Source organism: Cetorhinus maximus, chromosome 4 (assembly GCF_964194155.1).
Source record: "Cetorhinus maximus chromosome 4, sCetMax3.hap1.1, whole genome shotgun sequence".
Lineage (NCBI taxonomy): Eukaryota > Metazoa > Chordata > Chondrichthyes > Lamniformes > Cetorhinidae > Cetorhinus > Cetorhinus maximus.
Genome location: NC_135882.1, coordinates 67,692,729 through 67,714,596, shown reverse-complemented (window position 1 = coordinate 67,714,596; position 21,868 = coordinate 67,692,729). Strand labels below are relative to the sequence as shown.

The 21,868-nt window shown below is 45.4% G+C and overlaps 1 protein-coding gene across 4 annotated transcripts in view; it reads left to right on the top strand.

Moving 5' to 3' along the window:
- Nucleotides 1-21,868, top strand: part of LOC144679671 (uncharacterized) — a 665,324-nt gene that overhangs the window by 602,120 nt on the left and 41,336 nt on the right. For all 4 annotated transcript variants that reach the window (XM_078540272.1, XM_078540271.1, XM_078540274.1 and 1 more), the window contains 2 exons: nucleotides 4,168-4,261; nucleotides 12,008-12,078. In XM_078540272.1, the coding sequence (XP_078396398.1) occupies nucleotides 4,168-4,261; nucleotides 12,008-12,078 (165 nt within the window). The remainder of the gene's footprint in view (nucleotides 1-4,167; nucleotides 4,262-12,007; nucleotides 12,079-21,868) is intronic.

Sequence of the window (21,868 nt, the reverse complement as noted above, 5' to 3'; positions counted from 1 at the left end):
TTTAAAGCCTATGGGTTACTGTTGCCTTGGTGAAGATTTACCTGGGAGTGATTAATTTGGGGATTTGTTTAAAAGTTATTATGGTAGTTATTTGTAGACATGTGTATATGTTTAATTTGTTATTAAATTAGTAAATGTTTAATTTAGTTTTATATAAAAGCTCCCTTGAGGCTCAGTGGTCTTATTCCTGAATTCAGAGCTGCAGCTCAAACATACCAATTGAACATATAGGTTATGACAGTTGTTCAAGTTTCCCTCTAGGATTTGTACAACTCAGCCTTTACCATTGGTTGTGTCATAACAATGTCTGACCAAAACCCTTCAGGTCATAATCAAAGCCTTCTCCACATGCAGCACCACTTCAAAGTTGGAATCTACCAAGCACTTCTACAAATTCAAACGGAGGAAGTAGAAATTCACCAGCAAGTTATTGATGAGCCCTTTCTATAGCTTTGGTGGGGGAGCGTTCCTGCTGCTGAACACATGTTTAGTTGTGTGTGTTTTCCATTGCTGTTCTACATTATTGTTTGCCAATATTGTTGTTCACTTTATTTTCCCAAGTTTTATTCTTAGCCCCTCAAAATTCACTTTTCTCTAATTTAATACCTTGGTTTTTGTCAAACTCATCATGTTCTTCTCAATTATTATCGTAAAGTGTTTTATATTATGGTAATATTGCCTAGATGTTCCCCTATTTTTACTTCTCTTCTCTGCTCTAGTTCATTCTCCATTACTCGATTCATACATACTGGGTTAGAAAGAGGTCCTGTACACATTGTAGGAGTTCTATTCCATTATTCCCTTTACCCACCTCTTTTGACCAATTAATTTTGAGGTGGCTGAAATTCCCCATGACTATCATTTGCTATTTTTACTTTTCTCTAATTTGTCTACATATTTCTTCCTCCAATTCCCTTCCATTATTAGGTGATCAGTATACTACACCTACAAGTGTGATTGATTCTTAATTATCTTTTATCTCTATCTTTGTGGATTCTATTTCTGTCTTACTGACGCTGCTTCACCTTTTTCTCCTGCAATTATATTATCTCTAAAAAGTATTGCTCTACCTCCCCTTTTACCCTTCTGCCTCTTCTAATTATTTTACCCTCTGCAATGTTGAGTTCCCCATTCTGTTTTTCCTGATATGTGTCAGCTTTAGCTCAGTTGGTAGCACTCTCATCTGTGAGTTACAAGGTTCTGGTTTCAAGTTCCACTTCAGGGCTTAAATCAAGGCAGACACAACAGTGCATTTCTGAGGGAGTGCTGCACCAATGGAAGTACCATCTTTCAGATGTGATGTTAAACCAAGGCCCCATCTGCTTGTTCAGGTGATGTAAAAGATCCTAAGGTGAAACTTTGAAGAAAAGCAGGGGAGATATCCCCACTGACATGGCCAATATATTTATCACTCAATCAATGCCACAAAAACAGATTATCTGGTCATAATCACATTGCTGTTTGAGAGAGTTTGCTATCTGCAAATTGACTGTTGTGTTTCCTACAATACAACAATGACTGCACTTCAAAGGTACTTCATTGGCTTTAACACACTTTGAGACATCCAGTGGATGTGAAAGGTGCTGCATAAATGCAAGTCTCTTTTTGTTACTCTGTAGCCATGTCTCAGTAACCCATACTATATCTGGTTCCCCCTCAACATATTATTGCCAATTTTATTGTGGACACTGTGCATTGCTGAAAAGGCAGTTGAACCAATTTTTAATAGCTGTTCTCTCACTTTATTTTTAGCCATCTTTTTATACTCCTGCTCTACAACTTTATTTATTTCTTGGCCATTTATGTCCTCTCTTATTATAATATGTCTTATGTTTCCCTTTCCTTTTTTTTGTTTATATAGAGGGTTTCATTTCTTGTAGATCACTCCCCCATCTTCTTAGTTTTAAAGCCTTTACCACCTCACAATTTACCCTATATGCTAGGATTCTGGTCCAGGTTCAAGTATCCTAATTCTTTATCTTTGACCCTTATCTCACCTTAAGCCCGGATTTTTGCTCTCAGGTCGGGAGCGCAGAGATGGGATATTTCCCGGCTCCACCAACCTGACCCAAGAAAAGATTAGATTTTCCTTCTGGAAGGTGGGACAGGCTGAAACATAAGTCAGACCCTCCACCCCCGGACCGAGTGCAGAGGCTGACGGGTGCAGAGGCGGGGTGGGCGGAAGGCCTGCCTCAGAGCTCCGGCACTTTGTTGAAGTTATTAAAAAAATTATTAAAACAAAAAAGAACCCCTCCAGCCCTCATCCCTCACCCCTTCATCCCCCGCACACCCCATCCATGCCAACCAATGTCACTTCATGCCCCCACCCACCCTCCTTGGTCCTTTATACTCTCCATGCCATCCTATGAACTCTACCAACCCCCCATGGCCCCTCATTCCCCTTATGTCGCTATATGCCCCACTACGCACTTCCCATGGACCCTCATGCCACTATGCCACCCTATGCCCCTCTACCCACCCCCATGACCCCTCATATCCCCCTGCCACACTATGTTCCTCTACCCACCCCATGACCTATCATAGCCCCTTTTCCCCTCTACCCACCCCCCATGGCCCCCTCATACCCCCATGCCAATCCATGCCCCCATTCATCCCCATGGCCCTTTATAGCCACAATGCCAACTCATGCCCCTAACCCACCACCCCTTTCCCTTACTCCCTCCATGCCAACTCACCTAGTATCCACCATGGGGAACCCCAAGGGCCATGCTGATGTAAAATTAGTTCTTGTGTATTTTGATTATGTCACTATGTAAAGAAAATACTCTCATTGATTAAAAAAAGTTCAAGACATTGAAATTCCTTCAACTGATCTCTTGTGAAAACAAGCTTTTCACTTAAGTACTAAATCTTTTATGAAAACAAATATTTATAATCTATAACCACTTGGAGCTGTCAATCAAACTGTTCATTTAACAGGCACCCCACTGTGATAATGTTAGGTTGTGAAATCAGTCATACAGCACCTTCCTATATTGATAGCCTTCAGGCTTATGTGCACAGAGTGAAATAGTAGGGACTTATTTTTTTAACTCCATACATTTTGTAAAAAATTTAAAGTCCAACAGCGTTAAATCCCATGACAACTTTGACAGTTCCAATGAGCTTTGACCGTTCCGGTGAGTTTTGACAGTTTGTTGGTACCTTGACAGTTCTTTGACAACTTGACAGTTCTTTAACAGCTTTGACAGTTCCAATGAGTTTAAGCACTTTTTACCCACAATCTATCCAAGAGTAAATGATCTACCCCAAAGGATGCCTTACCTCTCCCAAAGGTGTCCCAAGACCATATCCAAAGCAGTACCTTACCTCTCCAAATGAATCCACAAGGTTCAGACCTGCTGCTCCCTGGTCTAATATGCAGACTTTGGGTCTCAGACACCTACTTCAGCAAAATACCATGAGTGGAGGTAGCTACTAATTTAAATGGGCAGCTGCCTCCTTGAACCATGGAAGTAAGATTTATAGCCCACCCCCATTCCCCCCTCCCCTTGTCCCTGCTGTAAAAATGGCAGAAGCTGGGTTTGGCACCAGGACTGCTGGATTTGGGCCTCTCCTGGCTTTTTCATGCAGACTCTCTCCGTCTTGTGAAATTTCAGGCCTTAGTACCTTTTATGTCTTTTTTGTTTGCGTTTTTTTAAACACAATAACTTGCACTATATGAGCAAGCACTGAGCAAAATGCTGAATACTTACTACCTCAAGCTTACACAAACAACTACAGGTGTTAAAGGCAAAATGCGGCACCTGTCCCCCCCCCCCGACTAAATTCCTTCTCTCACGAATTCTAAACTACCCACTTGGTTCATGATCATCTCAATTAATGTTATTTGGTTATGTTCTGTGCTGCAGCTTACTGGAGGATTTTCCGGAAATTGTCTGTCCTTTTGTATTGTATGTGCACAGAAGTAATGAGACTGGCTGTTTTCACTTTTGTTAAGTTAATGTTATTCTTATAAAGAAATAATAATATGAACTTTTATAATTGAGATAGCATTTAGGCCTAAGGATTCATTCATCAGATTACAAAGGAAAGATTAAAGGTGATGTAATTGATAGCTTCTGTGAAAATATGCTCCTGATTAAATCATTGTGATGCAAGCATTTAAAAAGACTACAATATCAAAATCAGAATGTTGTTTCAAAGCCTTTTACAGGAAACCATTGAAGCTATGAGTCAAGAATTGAAGAAAGTGAGAGTTGGGTTAGAAGAAAAGAAAAATTATACAGAACAAATACAGGTAAGCAAAATAAATCCGGTTATTTTCATTGTGTAATTTCCTTATGTACAATGATATTTGCGACTGTTTTGTAGTACTAAGTAATAATCTTTGTAAACCCATGTGCGCTTCTTGTTGTATGTTCAATCTTGTTCAAATTCATTGGGCAGAATTGTCCCAGATTTGCACTAAGTGCAGTAGAGGGCAGGTAAAATGACTTTTTACCCACCAGCCGCATTGGTGGGTTTTCACACCGTATTGTCCCAAACCCGCCACATTATTTATGCACCCCCGGGAAACACACCGTTTCCATGGCAAGCAGACTATCATTTGGCAACCTGCCATCGCCCCGCTGCTGCATCACTCCAGGGCCATATTTAAAGTCCAGCTGCAAGTCTCAGTGCTTCCAACCCACCATTGCTGCATGGAAGACATGGCCCTGGAACTGAAGAAGACTACAGCCCCCAGGTTCAGCAACGCGTCCCTCGAGTGCCTTTTGGATGCCGTGGATGCCCGCCGGGAAGCCCTCTACCCCCGCTCTGGCTTCAGGATGGGCAGCAACAGCACTAACCTGGCTTGGGAGGTGGTGGCAGCGGCGGTCAGCGCCAAAGCCTTTCAAAAGAAGATAGTCACCCAGTGCTGCAAGAGGATCAATGATCTCCATTCCGGCAGGGTAAGTCACTCTTCTCATCACTCTCAACTCACACACTCACAAACTCATCACACATCCACAGGGCCCTCACTCACTGCCGTTTTAGGGAACATCACCATTCACTCTCTCACACTCACCGTCATTGTCCTCATCCTGTCCATAGGACCACTCACCACCCACACAAGCCGGGCATACTTAACATCTGGCCTGACAGGCATCCTGCTTACACTTTCTCCATCTATATTCATGCAGGACAAGCTGACATGCAACAAGTGGGAGAGGTTGCAGACCAGTGGTGGAATGCCGAAAATCAAGGTCCTCACGGACTTTGAAAACAGAACCATCCAACTGGCTGGCAGGGATCTGGACCGGTCCTGTGCTGATGGTGAGGTCAGCGGTGCTCTACCAAGTGAGAGTCAAGCAGTGCAGCATACATCAGACAACCATGCTGTAAGTGATGTGTCCTGTTTCACAGGCCACTGCCATGCACTACTTATCTCCCCTTGCTTCCGCAGGCTCATCTGCCAAACAGCCAAGAGAGTCCATGACCCAGGGTCTCCAATCAAGCCCCGAAGAAACCTCTGAAGAGGAATCTGGAGACACCCTCCCTGAAGACCCGTCAGAGCACCCACCCACACCCTCCAACAGCGCAGAGATACACACCTTGGTAGGACCTAGCATTAGGATAGCCCCAGGATCACAATCTGGTGAGCACTTGCACCGCCCGGTCCACAGTAGGTGGAGTCAGGGACTTCCCAGGTTTCTGGCACTCGGAGGACTGCTGGTGGCCAGAAATTTGCTGAGTCCAAGTCAGATGACAAGCCTCTGGACTCGGTCATGTCACAGTTGCTGCAGCTGCAAAGGCAAGCTCGGGAACATCAGGAAGGGATCTCCGCTGCACTCCTCAGACTACAAGGCACGATGGAGGACTCCGTCCGCCTTCACTCTGAGGTCATAACGCCGGCATGCCAACGCACCGAGGTCAACACTGGTAGGATGGCGGCCGCCATGGAGACCTTGGTCCAGGATTTCGCTCCTACACTGCTGTACTGGCTCAACTCCAACTATGATGCCATAGTTGGCCTCGAACAGTGTGTACGTGAGAGGGGAGCCAGGCAGCTCAATCTCACTCCATATACCCTGCTCCTCAAGGAGTCAGTCTGGGGCCCCTGGGCACCCATACGGAGGAGGATCAGCAAGTACACACTCCAGACCCATCCATCCAGATGACTCCAAGAGTGTCCGGCCCATCTGGCTCCCCTTGTCCTGTGACTTTAGCAACTGCAGCTCCACAGGCTGAGGAGGGTGCCATTGACACAAAGCAGGCCAGGGCCTTCCAAGTCTTGGCCCTCTGGAGGACGCCCGCCAAGGTCATCACAGACAGGGCGTCACAGTCAGCAGGCTGCCTCCATCTCCAAGACGTAGCGGCAGGGTTAGGAAAGTTAAGGAGAAGTATTTGCACAGCCTAGACACAGGTGTTAATCACATGTACATACTGTTCACTATTGTCAATAAACTCCCAAGAATGTCTCAGCAGGTCTGACAGCATCTGTGCAGAGAAAGACAGAGCTAACGTTTTCAGTCCGTATGACTCTTCTTCAGAGCTAAAGTAGAAATGTGGTGAAATATATACTGTTAAGCTGAATAGAAGGCCAGCAATAGGTGGAGGCAAAGGAGAGTTTGCAAAAGATGTCATAAACAAAAGGTCAAAGGGTTGTTAATAGTGGTGGTACTGGCTAAAGGAGGTGCTAATAATGACATAAAAAGTGGAAAGCAGAATGTGATAATGGCAGGACCAGGGTAAACACTCAGGAAAGTGACAGATGATCCTAGTGGGGGTGGGGTGGGGGGAGCGGGCGGTGGTGGGAAAAGAGATGAAGAGGCCAAAAGCTGGGGATAAAACAATGAATAAAAATGGTAATAATTTTTTTAAATAATAATAATAATGAAAATAAGTGGAAAAAATAAATGAATAAAAATTTTAAAATAAAAATGAATATAGAAAAAAGGGGTGGGAATGGAGGAGAGAGCTCATGGTCTGAAGTTGTTGAACTCAATGTTAAGTCCGGAAGGCTGTAAAGTGCCTAATCAGAAGATTAGGTGCTGCTCCTCCAGTTTGCATTGAGCTTCACTGCAACATTGCAGCAGGCCAAGGACGGACATGTGGGCATGAGAGCAGGGTGGTGTGTTGAAATGGCAAGCGACAGAAAGGTCTGGGTCATGCTTGCAGACAGACTGAAAGTGTTCCACTAAGCGGTCACCCAGTCTGCATTTGGTCTCTCCAAAGTAGAGGGGACCGCATTGCGAGCAGCGAATGCAGTAGGCCAAATTGAGAGAAGTGCAAGTGAACTTGAAAGTAGTGTTTGGACCCTTGGATGGTGTGAGAGAGATAGTAAAGGGGCAGGCGTTGCACCTTCTGCGATTGCATGGGAAGGTGCCTTGGGAGGAGGTTGAGGTGTTGGGGGTGATGGAGGAATGGACCAGGGTGCCCCGGAGGGAACGGTCCCTACGGAATGCCGACATAGTGGGTGAAGGGAAGATGGGTTTGGTGGCGGCATCATGCTGGAGTTGGCGGAAATGGCGGAGGATGATCCTTTGAATGCAGAGGTCGGTAGGGGGAAAATTGAGGTCAAGAGGGGCCCTATCATGGTTCTGGAAGGGAGAGGAAGGTGTGAGGGCAGAGGCACGGGAGATGGGTCGGACACGGTTGAGGCCCTGTCAACCACCTTCCCATTCAATCGCAGAAGGTGCAACACCTGCCTCTTTACTTACCCCCTCCTCACCATCCAAGGGCCCAGACACTCCTTTCAAGTGAAGCAGCGCTTCACTTGCACTTCCCTCAATTTGGTCCACTGCATTCGCTGATCCCAATGTGGTCTCCTCTACATTGGAGAGACCAAACGCAGACTGGGTGACCGCTTTGCGGAACACCTTCGGTCTGTCCACAAGCATGTCCCAGACCTTCCTGTCGCTTGTCATTTCAACATGCCACCCTGCTGTCATGTGCACATGTCCATCCTTGGCCTGCTACAACGTTCCAGTGAAGCTCAACGCAAACTGGAGCAACAGCACCTCATCTTCCAACTAGGCACTCTACAGCCTTCCAAACTTAACACTGAGTTCAACAACTTCTGACCATGAACTCTGTCCTCCATCCCCACCCCTTTTTGATTCCCCCCTTTTTTATATTCATTTTTATTTATTAATATTTTTATTTATTTATTTCCCACTTATTTTCATTATTATTATTTTTAAATTTATTTCCATTTTTATTCATTGTTTTATCCCCAGCTTTTAGCCTCTTCGATCTCTTTTCCCACCACCATCCCCTCCCCCCACCCCCACTAGGGCCATCTGTCACCTTCCAGAGTGTTTACCCTGGTCCTGCCATTATCACATTCTGCTTTCCACTCTTTATGTCACTATTAGCACCTCCTTTAGCCATTACCACCACTATTAACAACCCTTTGACCTTTTGTTTATGACATCTTTCACAATCCTTCCTTTGCCTCCACCTATCACTGGCCTCATATCCAGCTTAACGGTATATATTTCACCACATTTCTACTTTAGCTCTGAAGAAGAGTCATATGGACTCAAAACGTTAATTCTGTCTTTCTCTCCACAGATGCTGTCAGACCTGCTGAGTTTTTCCAACATTTTTTGTTTTCATTTCAGATTTCCAGCATCCGCAGTATTTTGCCTTTATCCCAAGAATGTCTCCTTGCTTATGTCTCCTTGTTCTGATAAGCAGAGCTCTTGTCACTCAGATGTGAAACCTTTCTGCACAAGATAAAGGCAGGTGTCTCAATCCAGGGCCTCTTCCCTGTGCTCTGTGCAACCTTCAGACCAAAGTGATGGTCCAACCTCTCACTCCCTGGAAACATTACTGATGCCTGCACCTCAGCGGTTTTGGTCATTGCTGCCAGAATGTAATGAGCAGGCACAACAGAGTTCTCTCATTCTCTCGGTATGCTCTCAGCACCTTTAAGGAGGGGCTGGCCCTCAACTCTTCAGCATCTGTGATCACTGATGCTGTTCTCCTGAAGGGCTCCGGTGCTGAAGGCAGAAAAAGGATCAGATGCGTCTAAAGTTTCATGGCTGCGTCTCCATGATATGACTGATCACAGAGCGCAATCGAACTGCCCTCGGCCAGACAGGAGTCAGACATTCTCAGAGGCTATATGAAGATTTATGGAGTGTCCTCACTGCATGTCACCATCATCTTCCTCCAGTCGAGTGACTATTAGGGCCTCCACTGTGTCTCCATGACAGGAGCATTCTCACAGAGGGTATTTGTGCTGCCATAAACCAGACCGGAGTCAAGTGTTCATTGATGCGATGTGAGGATCTATGGTGTCACCTCACTGCATGTGATCATCATCCTCCACATGTCTAGTAGCAATGAGGGCCTCCCGAACGCGCCTGCCTCGTCTAGCCAGTGCAAGGGCCTCATCCCTGTCAACACTGCCTCCGAGGACCTCCTCACCCTCATCCCCATCTGAGTCCTCCTCATCGGAGGAGACGTGCAGCTCCTCCATCTCCTCCTCAGCCAGCTCCACACCCTGTTGGAGCTTTGTAAAAGGCACAGCAGATGACAACGATGTGTAACACCCTCTGCGGATTGTATTGCAGGGCTCCACCAGACCCATCCAAGCACTGGAACCTCATCTTCAGCATTCGATGGTATGCTCCATCAAGGTGCAAGCTGCTGCATGAACCTCGCAAAGATGATATCCGTGACCTCATGGTTGCATTTATGGGTGGAGGCTTGTGAGATCCCACAGAGGTCACCTGTGGAGCCTTAAAAGGAGCTGCTGGCATAGAAATTGAGCGCTGCAGTCACTTTCACGGCCACTGGCAGTGGATGCCCTCCATGTCCCCATGGCGCCACATCCTGCAGTAACTGGCAGGTATGACCGACCAGTTCCCTAGACATGCACAGTCTTCAGTGACACTGGTTCTCGCTCATCTGCAGGAATGAAAGACGGCATCTGTAGACCCTGGGTGTCGCTAGATGCCAGCCTGCGACGGCTCGCTGTGGTTCTTGGGCAGTGTACGTGAGAGCCCCAGCCACCCCTTCTTCCAGAGGTTGCTGCTCCTTCCTCTGCGCAGCCAGGAGCCTCAGCCACTCTTTCTTTCATCATTTTTGTGCTCTGTAGGCCATAAGGCATACAGCTAATTCATCAGGCTCCATGATCCTGATGTGCTCCTCCTGCAGGATGAAAGAGAGAGAGACACATGGTTAGCATGGGTATACTAAGAACCTGTCCTGGTTAAGTGTGAAGGCCTCTTAATGCTTCCCAGAGAGTGCTGGCCACCACTTGGAAGGCCAGAGATTATTGCGCTGCATGGCTGCTCTGTTAGCTTGAACCATGGGGGAGACTGGTCCAAACTAGAATGATGACATTGCAAGGGGCTGTGAACGCCTCCAGCAGTGACTGCTCCATGGCCAGCTTTAGTGAGGAGATTGTACAACGTGTGCAGTCGTCCAACTATTCTGTAGTCTACTAAAATGTTGATGAATTTGCAGTCTGTGCCAGGGGAGGGTGGGGGGCGCAGCAGTGGGGAAGCTCTGGAGCACTTCGTGGCATTTTGATCCCTCTGCATTGCTTGAGTGGGCAGATAAGCCAGGAGCCCGACTCCAATCATATCAATGTGGCTGCGCCTGAACTATCTCTATATATTCAACGGCAGAGCTGTCCTTGCATCCCCTCCCTGCTCCCCCCCCCACTACTAGTTGCCTCAACGGCAGGGCTGCCTTTAACCGCCCTCCCACCGCCACGAGTTGCCTCTACATCAAGGCTGCCCTTAACCCTGACACCCCTGAAGCTTGAAGTCCAACAGGTCACCTTGGTGAGCTCTGCACAACGTTACTTTGTACTCGCCTCTATGTTCCCCTCAAAAGTGCAGGCCACCAAGTGCATGCCTTTTATGTGCTGTTGTGAAACACATCTTGTGCTTTCCTGCTGACGTGGATGGGGCGTTGGGGAACGATTCCGGTGGGCTGGCCTGATACTGTTATGCTGATGTATTATAATGAGGTTCTTGACATCCGATGGCGGGAAACGCAGCCCGCCATCGGTGGGCTGAGCGGACGATCGCGAACTGGTTTCCCGCCGTTGTAAAACCGTTCATGCCATATTGTCCACTCATGCCACCGATCGTGCCCAATGCCAGTGGACACGGGAAATTCCTTCCATTATCTAAAGCTGCATGAGTCATTTGTAACTGTAGTGAATCACTTGAATAAACAGGGCTATTGCTTAACAAAAATAAAAATACCTGGAAAAACTCAGCAGGTCTGACAGCATCTGCAGAGAGGAACACAGTTAACGTTTCGAGTCCGTATGACCCTTCAACAGAACTAAGGAAAAATAGAAAAGAGGTGAAATATAAGCTGGTTTAAGGGGGGGTGGTCCCCCCTTTTTTCCAATAATTAATATAGATTTTTCTTTTCCCACCTATTTCCATTATTTTTTAATGTATTTCCATCCATTGTTTTATCACTACCTTTTAACCTATTTCGATCCCTTCCCACCACCCCACCCCCACTAGGGTTATCTGTACCTTGCTCGTCCTGCTTTCTACCCTTAATGTCACCTATTAGCACATTCCTTAGATAATATCACCACCTTCAACACCTCTTTGTCCTTTTGTCTATGACATCTTTTGGCTATCTCCACCTATCACTGGCCCTCTATCCAGCTCTACTTGTCCCACCCTCCCTTAAACCAGCTTATATTTCACCTCTTTTCTATTTTTCCTTAGTTCAGTTGAAGAGTCATACGGACTCGAAACGTTAACTGTGTTCCTCTCCGCAGATGCTGTCAGACCTGCTGAGTTTTTCCAGGTTTTTTAATTTTTGTTTTGGATTTCCAGCATCCGCAGTTTTTTGCTTTTATCTTAGAGCTATTGCTTAACCTGTTCCTGTTGCAAGACACAGATAGTTAAGGAAATTCTATTTTTACTAAGTGCCTTAACAAAAATTGCTGTTTGACAAATAAACATAACTGAAATTCTGTAACTACTGCCTATGTTTCCTCTCATCTGCCTAGCACTTGATAAATTATGGTCATCTGAAAATTCAATGCATGCTGCTTTCTATTGAATAGGCATTACAGAGTCATTCTGCCAATCAGCAGATACTTCTCAATCAACTCAGAAGTCTTCTGGAAGATCAAGAGTAAGTGGTTCTACCATATCTGCAATTGAATATCTTCTACTACATTTCAGCTATTCATTTGAGATCCTTCCTAACATGCTGACAATTTCATTGTATACAATGAGCTTTAGCTAAATTTCTGTGTTGAAGAAGTCGCTGCCACGAAGCAAGAAACTTGTATTTAATATTTCTAAAATATTACAATTGCAACAGATTCAATCAAAGTCAAATTTGGAAGTGATTATATTCTTTTGTCGGAATACAGCACCACAATCTCCATCACAGATAGGGCAAGGAGGCAGGTCCCAAATCCACCCCAGCCCGAATGGGGATCAAACCTCATGCTGTTGGCATCAATCTGATCCACACCAGTTCTCCAGTCCCTAAAGAGTCTGAGTTGCTATGACAACATACTTTTTGCATGCACGCTGTAGCCTGAAGCTATGAATAGTGATGGTAGAGGTTCTAATTTCTTTCCATTACATGGCTGACCATTTCTCTCCTGCTCTCACCATCTGCCATTGGCATATGTTGGAAGGATTTACAAGTTGATGCTCAACCTGTTTGGATGCATTATGAATGCACCTTCCTTGGCCATCAGGTCCTGGGGTGGGACCTGAACTTCTGACTCAGAGGCAGGGACGCTACCACTGCACCTCAAGACCTGTTTTCCTCATATACTTTGAATAATAAGCTTGATTTCTAAGACTTTTATAAAAAATAACACTTTTATGTGCTCAAGGCTTTGAAATAAAACATTAGAACATGGAAAATGGATTCATTTAGATGGAGAAATTCTGAAAACATTATTTACACACAGCATTTGATTGGCTTCTTAGAAGTCATGAACATTTTTTAAGATTCTCAACAACATTGATGCCTTTGGTACTTCAATTATTATATTATCATGTGTAAAGAAAATATCCTTCAGTGTAGATTGAATTGCATTTTTTAAAAATTCAGTTTTTCATGAGCGCACTCTTAGATGGAACTCCCTGGACTGAGAAAATAATTGAGATCAGGATCATTCCAGTTCCCAACCCCACCCCCACCACAATTGCACCTGTTGGGTAGATTTCTTGGAAGTGGCCAAATAAGAAGCTGCCTCTGGGAGCCCTATCTAATTTGGAACAGCAGCTGGGTTCCAGCGTCGGGAGATGCAATCAGTGCAACCTATGGATATGGCCACCCTCACAATGCAGATGCTGCTGAGGGGCTAACAGCAGCAGCGGCACAGTGTAGTGGAGATGCCTTCAGTAAAGAAAATAATGCTTGAGAAATTAATTGGAGTAAAAGCCAATAAAACCAGATGATCTAAGGTTTTAGAAGAGTTGGCAATAGAGATGGCGGATGCATTGATTTTGATCTTCCATAATTTCCTAGATTTTAGAATGATACATGTGGATCGGAAAGTATTATTTACGAAAGGAGGGAGAGAGAAAACGGGGAGTAGTAGACCAGATAGCCTGACATCAGTAGTAGTGAAAATGCTAGAACTTATTAATAGGGGTGCGGTAAGAGGACATTTAAATGTTGTAATGAGCACAGTAGATAAGGAGGAACTAATGAATGTAATGTATTTGGATTTTCAAAAAGCATTTAATAAGATGCCGTGCGAGAAGGTGTTGTGCAAAATCCAGGCTCATGGGATTGGGAGTAATAAACTAGTATGGATTGAGAATTGGTTAACGGACAGAAAAAACAGAATAGGGATAAAGGGTCATTTTCGGGTTGGCAGGCTGCACAAGGATTGGTGTTAGGGCCCCAGCTACTTACAAATCTATATCCAGATTTGCTGATGATACAAAGTTAGGTGGGAAGACACAGGCTGCAAAGAGAAATAAGCAAGTTAAGTGAGTAGGCAGATGGAATATAGCATGAAGAAATGTGAAACTATCCACTTTGATAGGAAAAATACAAAATCAGAATATTTTTTAAATAGTGAGGTACTAAGAAATGTTGGTATTCAAAGGCATCTGTATGTCCTTGAACATGAATCTCAGGAAGTTAACATGCAGCTAGGAAAGCAAATGGTATTTCATCCTTTATTCCAAAGGAATTGGATTGCAAGAATAAAGAAGTCTCATTGGAATTATATAGGTGGGGGCTTTGGTGAGACCACGTCTGGAGTACTGTGTACAGTTTGTGTCTCCTTACCTAAGGAAGGATATGTGCACCTTAGAAGGAGTGTAGTTTAGAAAACTAGTCTGATTTCTATGTAGGATGAGGGGTTGGTCATATGAAGAGATTGAGTAGACCAGGCCCATATCGCATACAGTTTGGAAGAATGAGAGATGATCTCACTGAAACATATAACATTTTTAAGGAACTTGACCTGGTAGGTGCTGGATGTTTTCCCTGGCCAGGGAGTCTGGAGCTGGAGGGTTACAGTCTCAAAATAAGAGATTGCCATTTAGGATGAGATGAGGAATTTTTTTTCACTCAGAGAAATGTGAATTTTTGGAATTCTCTACCCTGGAGAGCTGTGGATGGTCATTCATTGAGAATACTCAAGACAGAGATCGATAGATTTCTGGATACTGAGTGAATCAAGGGATATGGGGATAATGTGGGATGGTGGAGTTGAGGTAGAAAATCGGCCATAATCTCATTGAATGGCGGAGCAGGCTTGAAGGACCAAATGGCAAACTTCTGATCTTTTTTCGTATGCTCTTATGTAAAGAGGTACAGGTTGCCAATAGATAAGGCTTAAATCCCGCAAGTGTGAGTAGGGCACAGCTGGAGTTTAACAAGCTTAAATTATGCAACATTCCATAATTAAACTTCCTGCTGCTTGTTCAGGTATGGTCACCCTAACATTAGGACATTGGCTTGCAGAACTATCTGGAGCTGAGTGCAAGAAATTCCAGCCTTAGTGATGGGCCTACCCTTCCAGTCTCTTTAATGGACCAGATTGACAGGCCTAAGTTCTTTGAGGTATTATGAATCCATTTGGCTCAGGTTTCAGATTACCAAGGCAGCCATGATATCCAAATCAGTGATATCCTTTGCTTTTACAAATGATTTGAGCAATCTTACTTTTGTGAGGGTTAACGACCTTAAATCTCCATGTATGATAATGTTATCTGAGGTATAACACTGAGATAAAGCAAATGTATTACTTGAGGAAGCCAATTCTCTGACACCTTACCACAGGCTAACAGTAAAGACTGCTTCAGACTCCTTTACTAAAGACTCTGGTTCATCCAAAACTATCTGCAGTTAGTAAATGCTGGTCCTGGCATGAGGTGAGTTTCTAATGGCAAAAGCCAGGGAAGCCTAATCATCATGGTTCTGGTCTCCATGAGCTCATTCAGTCACTGACTTCAATTCAACTGCCGATTTTAAGGCAATATATGATTTTCAATTCCCAGTGTATCTTTTGTTTCTTTGAAGACTACAATTCTAAATGGTATGTCCCAGTCAAATCCTAGGTAGGCTGACCCCAAACCATAAAAATTCCTGCCCAATTTATGAGAAACTACCTGTTGTTGCACACATAGGGCTGGATTTAATGGTTGCGATGGTGGGCCTGCCACTGGCTGGAGTGCTGGTGGCAACTTCACCGAGGCCATTCCCAGGTGTCCTGACGTGATTAAAAGCTAATTAAGCACCTGCCTGGTCAGCCTCGGGGTCCCCGGGCCCTGCAGGGAAATCAGAGGCTTGTCAGTAGCAACAGTGCAACCGGGAGTGATGCCCATTGCCTGCACGGCAGTACGCCGCAGGGGGAGGAACTGCCATGGAGCCCCAGAATCCAAGTAAGTAGGCTTGCCAGGGCTACTCAGGTGGTGAGTCCCTCTTGGGCACAGTATGCCCTAGCAGGTTGGACCACCCACTCACGGTCCACTGGCAGCTTGCACGTATGGTGACAGAGTCACATGAGGGGACATGTTATTAACATTTTTAAGTTCTTTATTTTTTATTTTCAAAATTCTTCATCTCCCTGAGGTGGCTCTGTGTCTCAGGGAGCTTTTATTGTGCACACCCGCGCGCATGCACACACTTCCGCGCTCGCGCTCCTCCCACCCCCACCCTGACAGCACTGCAGCGCACCCTTCACGCTGGCTGGCCGTTAATTGGCCAGCCAACATGAATTCCATGTCGGGGCCTGATTGTGGGCTTAGCAGCCGCTCCCAGGCCCGCCCACCGTGCTTGCCTGACGAGGGCAAAATTCTGCCCCATGATACAAACAGGCTCAAGGGGCCAAATAGCTCCTATTTCTTACGTTCTTATGTATACAACAATTTTGGCAATTAGTGAAACAGAAAGGAACAGAGTTCAGTGGTAATAATGCATTCTTAAATAGGATTAAATCAGCAGAAAAGGGCAAAACATTAAAATTAAAGGCACTTTATCTGAATGCAGGATGCATTTGTAACAAGTTAGATGAATTATTAGTACAAATAGTATGTATTATCCAATAGCCATTACAAAGAGGCGGTTGCATGGTGACCAAGGCTGTAACTAAATAAATGAAAATGGAAAAGGAGGGAGGCCAGCCTGGTTATTAAGGGTGGCACAAGGACAGTTGTGAGGAAGGATCTTGGGTCAAATGATCAGGAAGTTGAATAAGAAAAAACTTAGGGGCAGGATACACTGGTAGGAATAGTTATCGGCCTCCTAACCATAGCTATATTGTTGGAAATTATATGAATCAAGAAATAAGAGGCACTTGTCACAAAGATGATGCAATAAACATAAGGTACTTTAATCTTCATATATAGCAGACAAATAGTGCCAAAAGTAGTTTGGAGATAAAAAGACAGGTTTTGTATGGGAAGTTGATCATGTGAAGGGGAGTAGGTGTTAGAGTGAATGGAATAGTGAGCCAGGATTTCATGGAGGCAACAGTTCCTTTGCAATCCTGTTTGTGGAGGTTGTGAAGGAGGTGAAAATGGAGTTGGGGATCAATGAGGTTGGAGGTCCAATAACATAATCTTAAGAATATTGAATGGCGGAAGCAACTGTGGTGGCAGGCAGGTGCAAGTTGAAGTGACCTTACAACGGCTAGATCTAGGTAGGATGATACAGGGATTTCTAGTGTATGCTTGCTCTCTAGCACTGCTTCGATCCTTTGAAGGACACTGATAGATATGAGGTCAGCCTGAGAGAAAGCAACCTTATCTGTCCCATTTCCTGTCATGCCCCAAGCATTGGAGTGTTTAACAAATAATCAAAAGATCAGTATTTACCTTGGCAGCCTAAAATAGCAAATGGCCACATTGTACCACCTACATGCATAACTGTGCTCTTGGTACATGCTGACTTTTGTTATAAATTTTCCATTAACCAAGTTTGACATCAAAATTTTTCACTCATTTCTAAATGAAAAGTTACCATTAACTCAACATTTTCGTGCGTAAGGAGTTTGTGTATGTGTTACATTATAACATATTTGCTTACTTATCATATGTATATTTGAAACATAGAATGAACTCTGACTTATCCTATCACCTACTAAGAACTGGAGGGAGATACTGTGGAGGCATAGGTTAGGAGGCTGCTGACCTTTTACTTTGATAAACTACTAGTGAGACATGCTTGAAAGCCTAGGGCATTAGAACTCACCTATCAGAGTGATCTAAGGTACAAGAGCAGAAAATCTAGAGCAAGCCTGATCAACCCATGGCCCGTGGGCCACATCCAGCCCCCGAAGCCCCTCCTTGCGGACCCCGGAGCCAATTTTCAAAATGCCGGTCAAACAGATATGTTGGAGTGGAAGATTCTGCAAGGAGCTGCTCCTCCAATCACAACCCCACATTTGCTGCTGACAGTCTCACTGACAGTCTGTAATTGGAGGAGCAGGGAAACCAGTGGTGGTGAGTTTGCTGGGGGAAAGAGGTTTTCTTTCAGGCGGGGTGCTGGGAAGGATGAGAGAGAGAGAACCGTGGGAGGGAGCGCGGCGAAAGTGCTGGGAACCCTGGGAAAGGGAGACTGGCTGCCAGGGCCCTGGTGGAGAGAGGCTGCTGTGGCCCTGGGAAGGAAAGGCTGCCAAGGCCCCAGTAAGGAGAGGCTGGCTTGAGACCCCAGGAAGGAGAGGCTGGTTGTGGAGCCCCAGGAGGGGAAGCCGGCAGTGAGGCCCCGGAGATGAGAGGCAGCCAGGGCCCTGGGAAAGAGAGGCGGCCGGGGTCCCAAGAAAGTGAGGAAATTCAGAGTGCAGAGGAGAAAAACTGGCAGTGAGAAGTAGAAAAGTATCAACTGATAACGAGGATAAATCAGAGAGTAGTATCAAGGCAGATAGAATACTTGGCGAGTTTGATAGAATTAGAGTAGGCAACAGTAAGTTATTAGATGGGGTCAGAATAAGGGGGAAAGTAAAAAAGCCTAAATCAGGGCTAATGTGCATGTATGGAAATGCACGGAGTGTAGTTAATAATATTGGTGAACTGCAGGCACAGGTTGATAAATGGAATTATTATCTTTTTGCTATAACAAAGACCTGGCTCAAAGCAGGGCAGGACTGGGCGTTAATTATTCCTTGGTACAAGGCATTTAGGAGAGACAGGAAAGGAAGAAGAGTGGGGGTGGAGTGGCAATATTGATTAAAGATGGCATTACAGTACTGGAGAGAGAGGATGTTCCAGAGGGGTCAGGGACGGAATCTCTCTGGCTAGAGGTAAGGAATGAAAAAGGTGCAGCAACATTAATTGGTATGATATATAGACCACCAACTAATCGAAGGGATGTGAAGCAAGGAATTTACAAAGAAATTACGGAGAGGTGCAAGAATTATAGAGTAATTATAATGGGGGACTTCAATTATCCAATTATAGACTGGGATAGGAATAGTACAAAGAGACAAGAGTGGCGAGAGTTCCTGGAGTGTGTTCAAGATAATTTTCCGCAGCAATATGTTTCCATCCAACGAGAGGGCAGGCACTGTAGGACCTGGGAAATAACTTGGCCCAAGTGGATCAAATATCAGTGGGAGAGCCTCTAGGGAACAGTGACCATTGTATCATAAGGTTTAGGCTAATCATGGAAAAGGACAGGGAACAATCCAAAGCAGAGATAATTAACTGGGGGAAAGCCAACTTCGATGGCACGAGAATGCATCTGAGCTGGGTGAGTTGAAGTCAAATGTTGGCAGGAAAGACGGTGGCTGAACAATGGACCAACTTCAAACAAAAAGTATTGCAGGCAATGTCAAGGTATATTCCCTTGAAGGGGAAAGGTAGGACAAATAAATCCAGAGCACCCTGAATGACGAGAGAGATAAAGGTAAAGATGAAAAGGAAAAAATGTGCGTACAACAGATTTCAGGTATAAAATACAGTGGAGGATCAGGCTGAATATAGAAGGATCAGAGTGTAAGTAAAGAAACTAAGAAGAAAAGCAAGGAGAGAGCATTAAAAGAGGCTGGCAGCGGACATAAAAGGGAATCCCAATGTCTTCTATAAGCATGTAAATAATAAAAGGGTGGTAAAAGAAAGAGTAGGGCTGATTAGGGACAAAAAAGGGGACTTGCATGTGGAGGCTGGAGAAATAGCAGAGGTGTTGAATGAGTACTTTGTATCTCTCTTTACAAAGGAAGAAGCTGCTACCCAGGCTGAGGTGAGAGAAGAGATAACTGGTACACTAGAAGAACTTACAATTGGGAAGAAGGAGGCGTTGGAAAGGCTATCTTTACTTAAAATAAATAAGATACCTGGACCAGATGAGATGCATCCAAGAGTACGGAGGGAAGTGAGAGTGGAAATTGCAGAGGCACTGGTGATAATCTTCCAGTCTTCCTTAGACACAGAGGCTGGCTGCCACGGCCCCGGGAAGGAGCGGCTAGTTGTCAAGGCCTGGGAGTGAAGTGCTGCGGAACCCAGGATTGAAAAAAGGGGGTGGGGGAGAGGCTGGCTGGCGTGTGTGAAGGATTGAGTGATTGTGCGCGTGGTAGTGAATGAACGTATGCGTGGGAGTGAGTGAGTTTGTGTGGGAGTGTGAATGTGCGTGTGTGTGGGAGTGAGAGAGTGGGCAAAAATTTTAGCTCGGCAGGCAGGTGTGTGCCCAACCCGCTCGAGTATAAAATGACGCAGGTTGACGTCGGGCAAGTGTCCCGACATTGACGCGCAGCCGCACGTTATTTCAGTCAGCGGGAGCGCGCCAGAGTCAGCAGCGTGCGCGCTGACAATTAAAAGGCCTATTAAGGCCAATAACAACGTAATAAAAATAAATTTTTCGCTGCCCGTCCAACCTTATGGTTGCTGGGCAGGCGAAAAGGCCAAGCGGCCTTTGCATTTTTTCGAAAACTTCATCCACGAACGGCATAAGGTTTCCTAAAGCAAACAAAAGTAAAATAAACATTGTAAAACTTAATTAATAGTATGTCCCTGCTCATGTGACAGAGTCACACGAGAGGCATGTTTTATAACATTTTTACTTTCTTTATTTTTTTTTAAACTCTTCATCTCCCTGAGGCAGTTCTGTGCCTCAGGGAGATTTTCAAGCGCTCGATTGCGCGCATGCACGAAGTTCGTGTTCGTCCTGCTCGCCCTCCTCCCCCTGCCCACACAGGCAGTGCTGAGCGCTGCCACTCGTGTTTCACACTGCGCAGGCCTTAATTGGCCCGCCAGCGTGAAGTCGCCTTCCGGCCTCAATCGCAGGCAGCGGTCAGCTTCCTGACCAGCCCCGCCTGCCCCAGTCGAGCCCGACTGACAAGGGCAAAATTCTGCCCAGTGAGTCTGTGTGTGAGAGTGAAAGAGTGAGTGTGAGTGAATGAGTATGTGTGTGTGTGTGCATGTACAACGAAGTGAGAACGTGAGTGTATGCCTTACTCCCAGTCTCAAGTTTCTCACTCACTTCCACCACCACACACTCACAACCACTCACACAGTGGGTGAGGGTGAGTGAGTGAGCACCCTGAGAAGGTGAGCCTGGCACACGCACTCTGACCCTCTCATACTCTGGTCTTTTTTTATTAATTACTCTTTTTCAAACTTAACAATTTATCTCTTTGACATTGCTTTATTTTTGCTCAGCAAGTTGTTTGTTTTCTTAATACCACGACTTTTTTTTGAAATTCAGTTTAATGTTGTGCCAAACCTTATGGGCAGAATTTTCTGCCTGCCGGGCGGGCCCGACCCAATCTCCAGTGGGCGGGGAGCCGATCCCCACCAGAGAAGCGGGCCCCACTGCCATTTTAAGTGGGCGAGCCAATTAAGGCCTGCCCTGTGTGACGCCGGGTGGGAAGCGCTATGCGCTTCCTGTGTGGGCAGGGGGGATTCCTCAAATGCGAGAGTGTGCTCTTTCACGCATGGGCACGAGAGAATGCACATCTCCCTGAGGCTAAGTGCTGCCTCAGGGAGATCGCTTACACTTGCACAAACATTAAAAATAGAAAAATAAAAATTCCTTAACATGTCTCCCTCATATGACAATGTCACATGAGATGGGACATGTTAATAAATTTCACTAAAACTTTATTAAAGTTTTTTAAATCCTACATGAAACCTCATCCTGCCGATCGATGAGGTTTCATGTTTTTTCTATTCCCCACCAGGGCTCCTGGCCTGCCCGCCAACCTGAAGGTTGGACGGGCAGGTCCTTTAATTGTTTTAATTATCCTGTCAATGGCCTCAATTGGCCACTGACAGGTCGGCGGGCCCGCAGCTGATTTTGCTGTGCCCCCGCCTTCCTGAAGATTTAAGTGAGGCGCGGTGACGTCGGGGGTTCCGCCCGATGTCATCCCGCGTCATTTTGCACGTCGGCAAAATCCAGCCCCATGTTTCTGAAATTTGCTCATCGGTCCCTTGAGTGAGAAAAAAAATGGAAATGTGACCCCCGTCCACTACCCCAAGCGAAAAGATTGGACAAGCCTGAT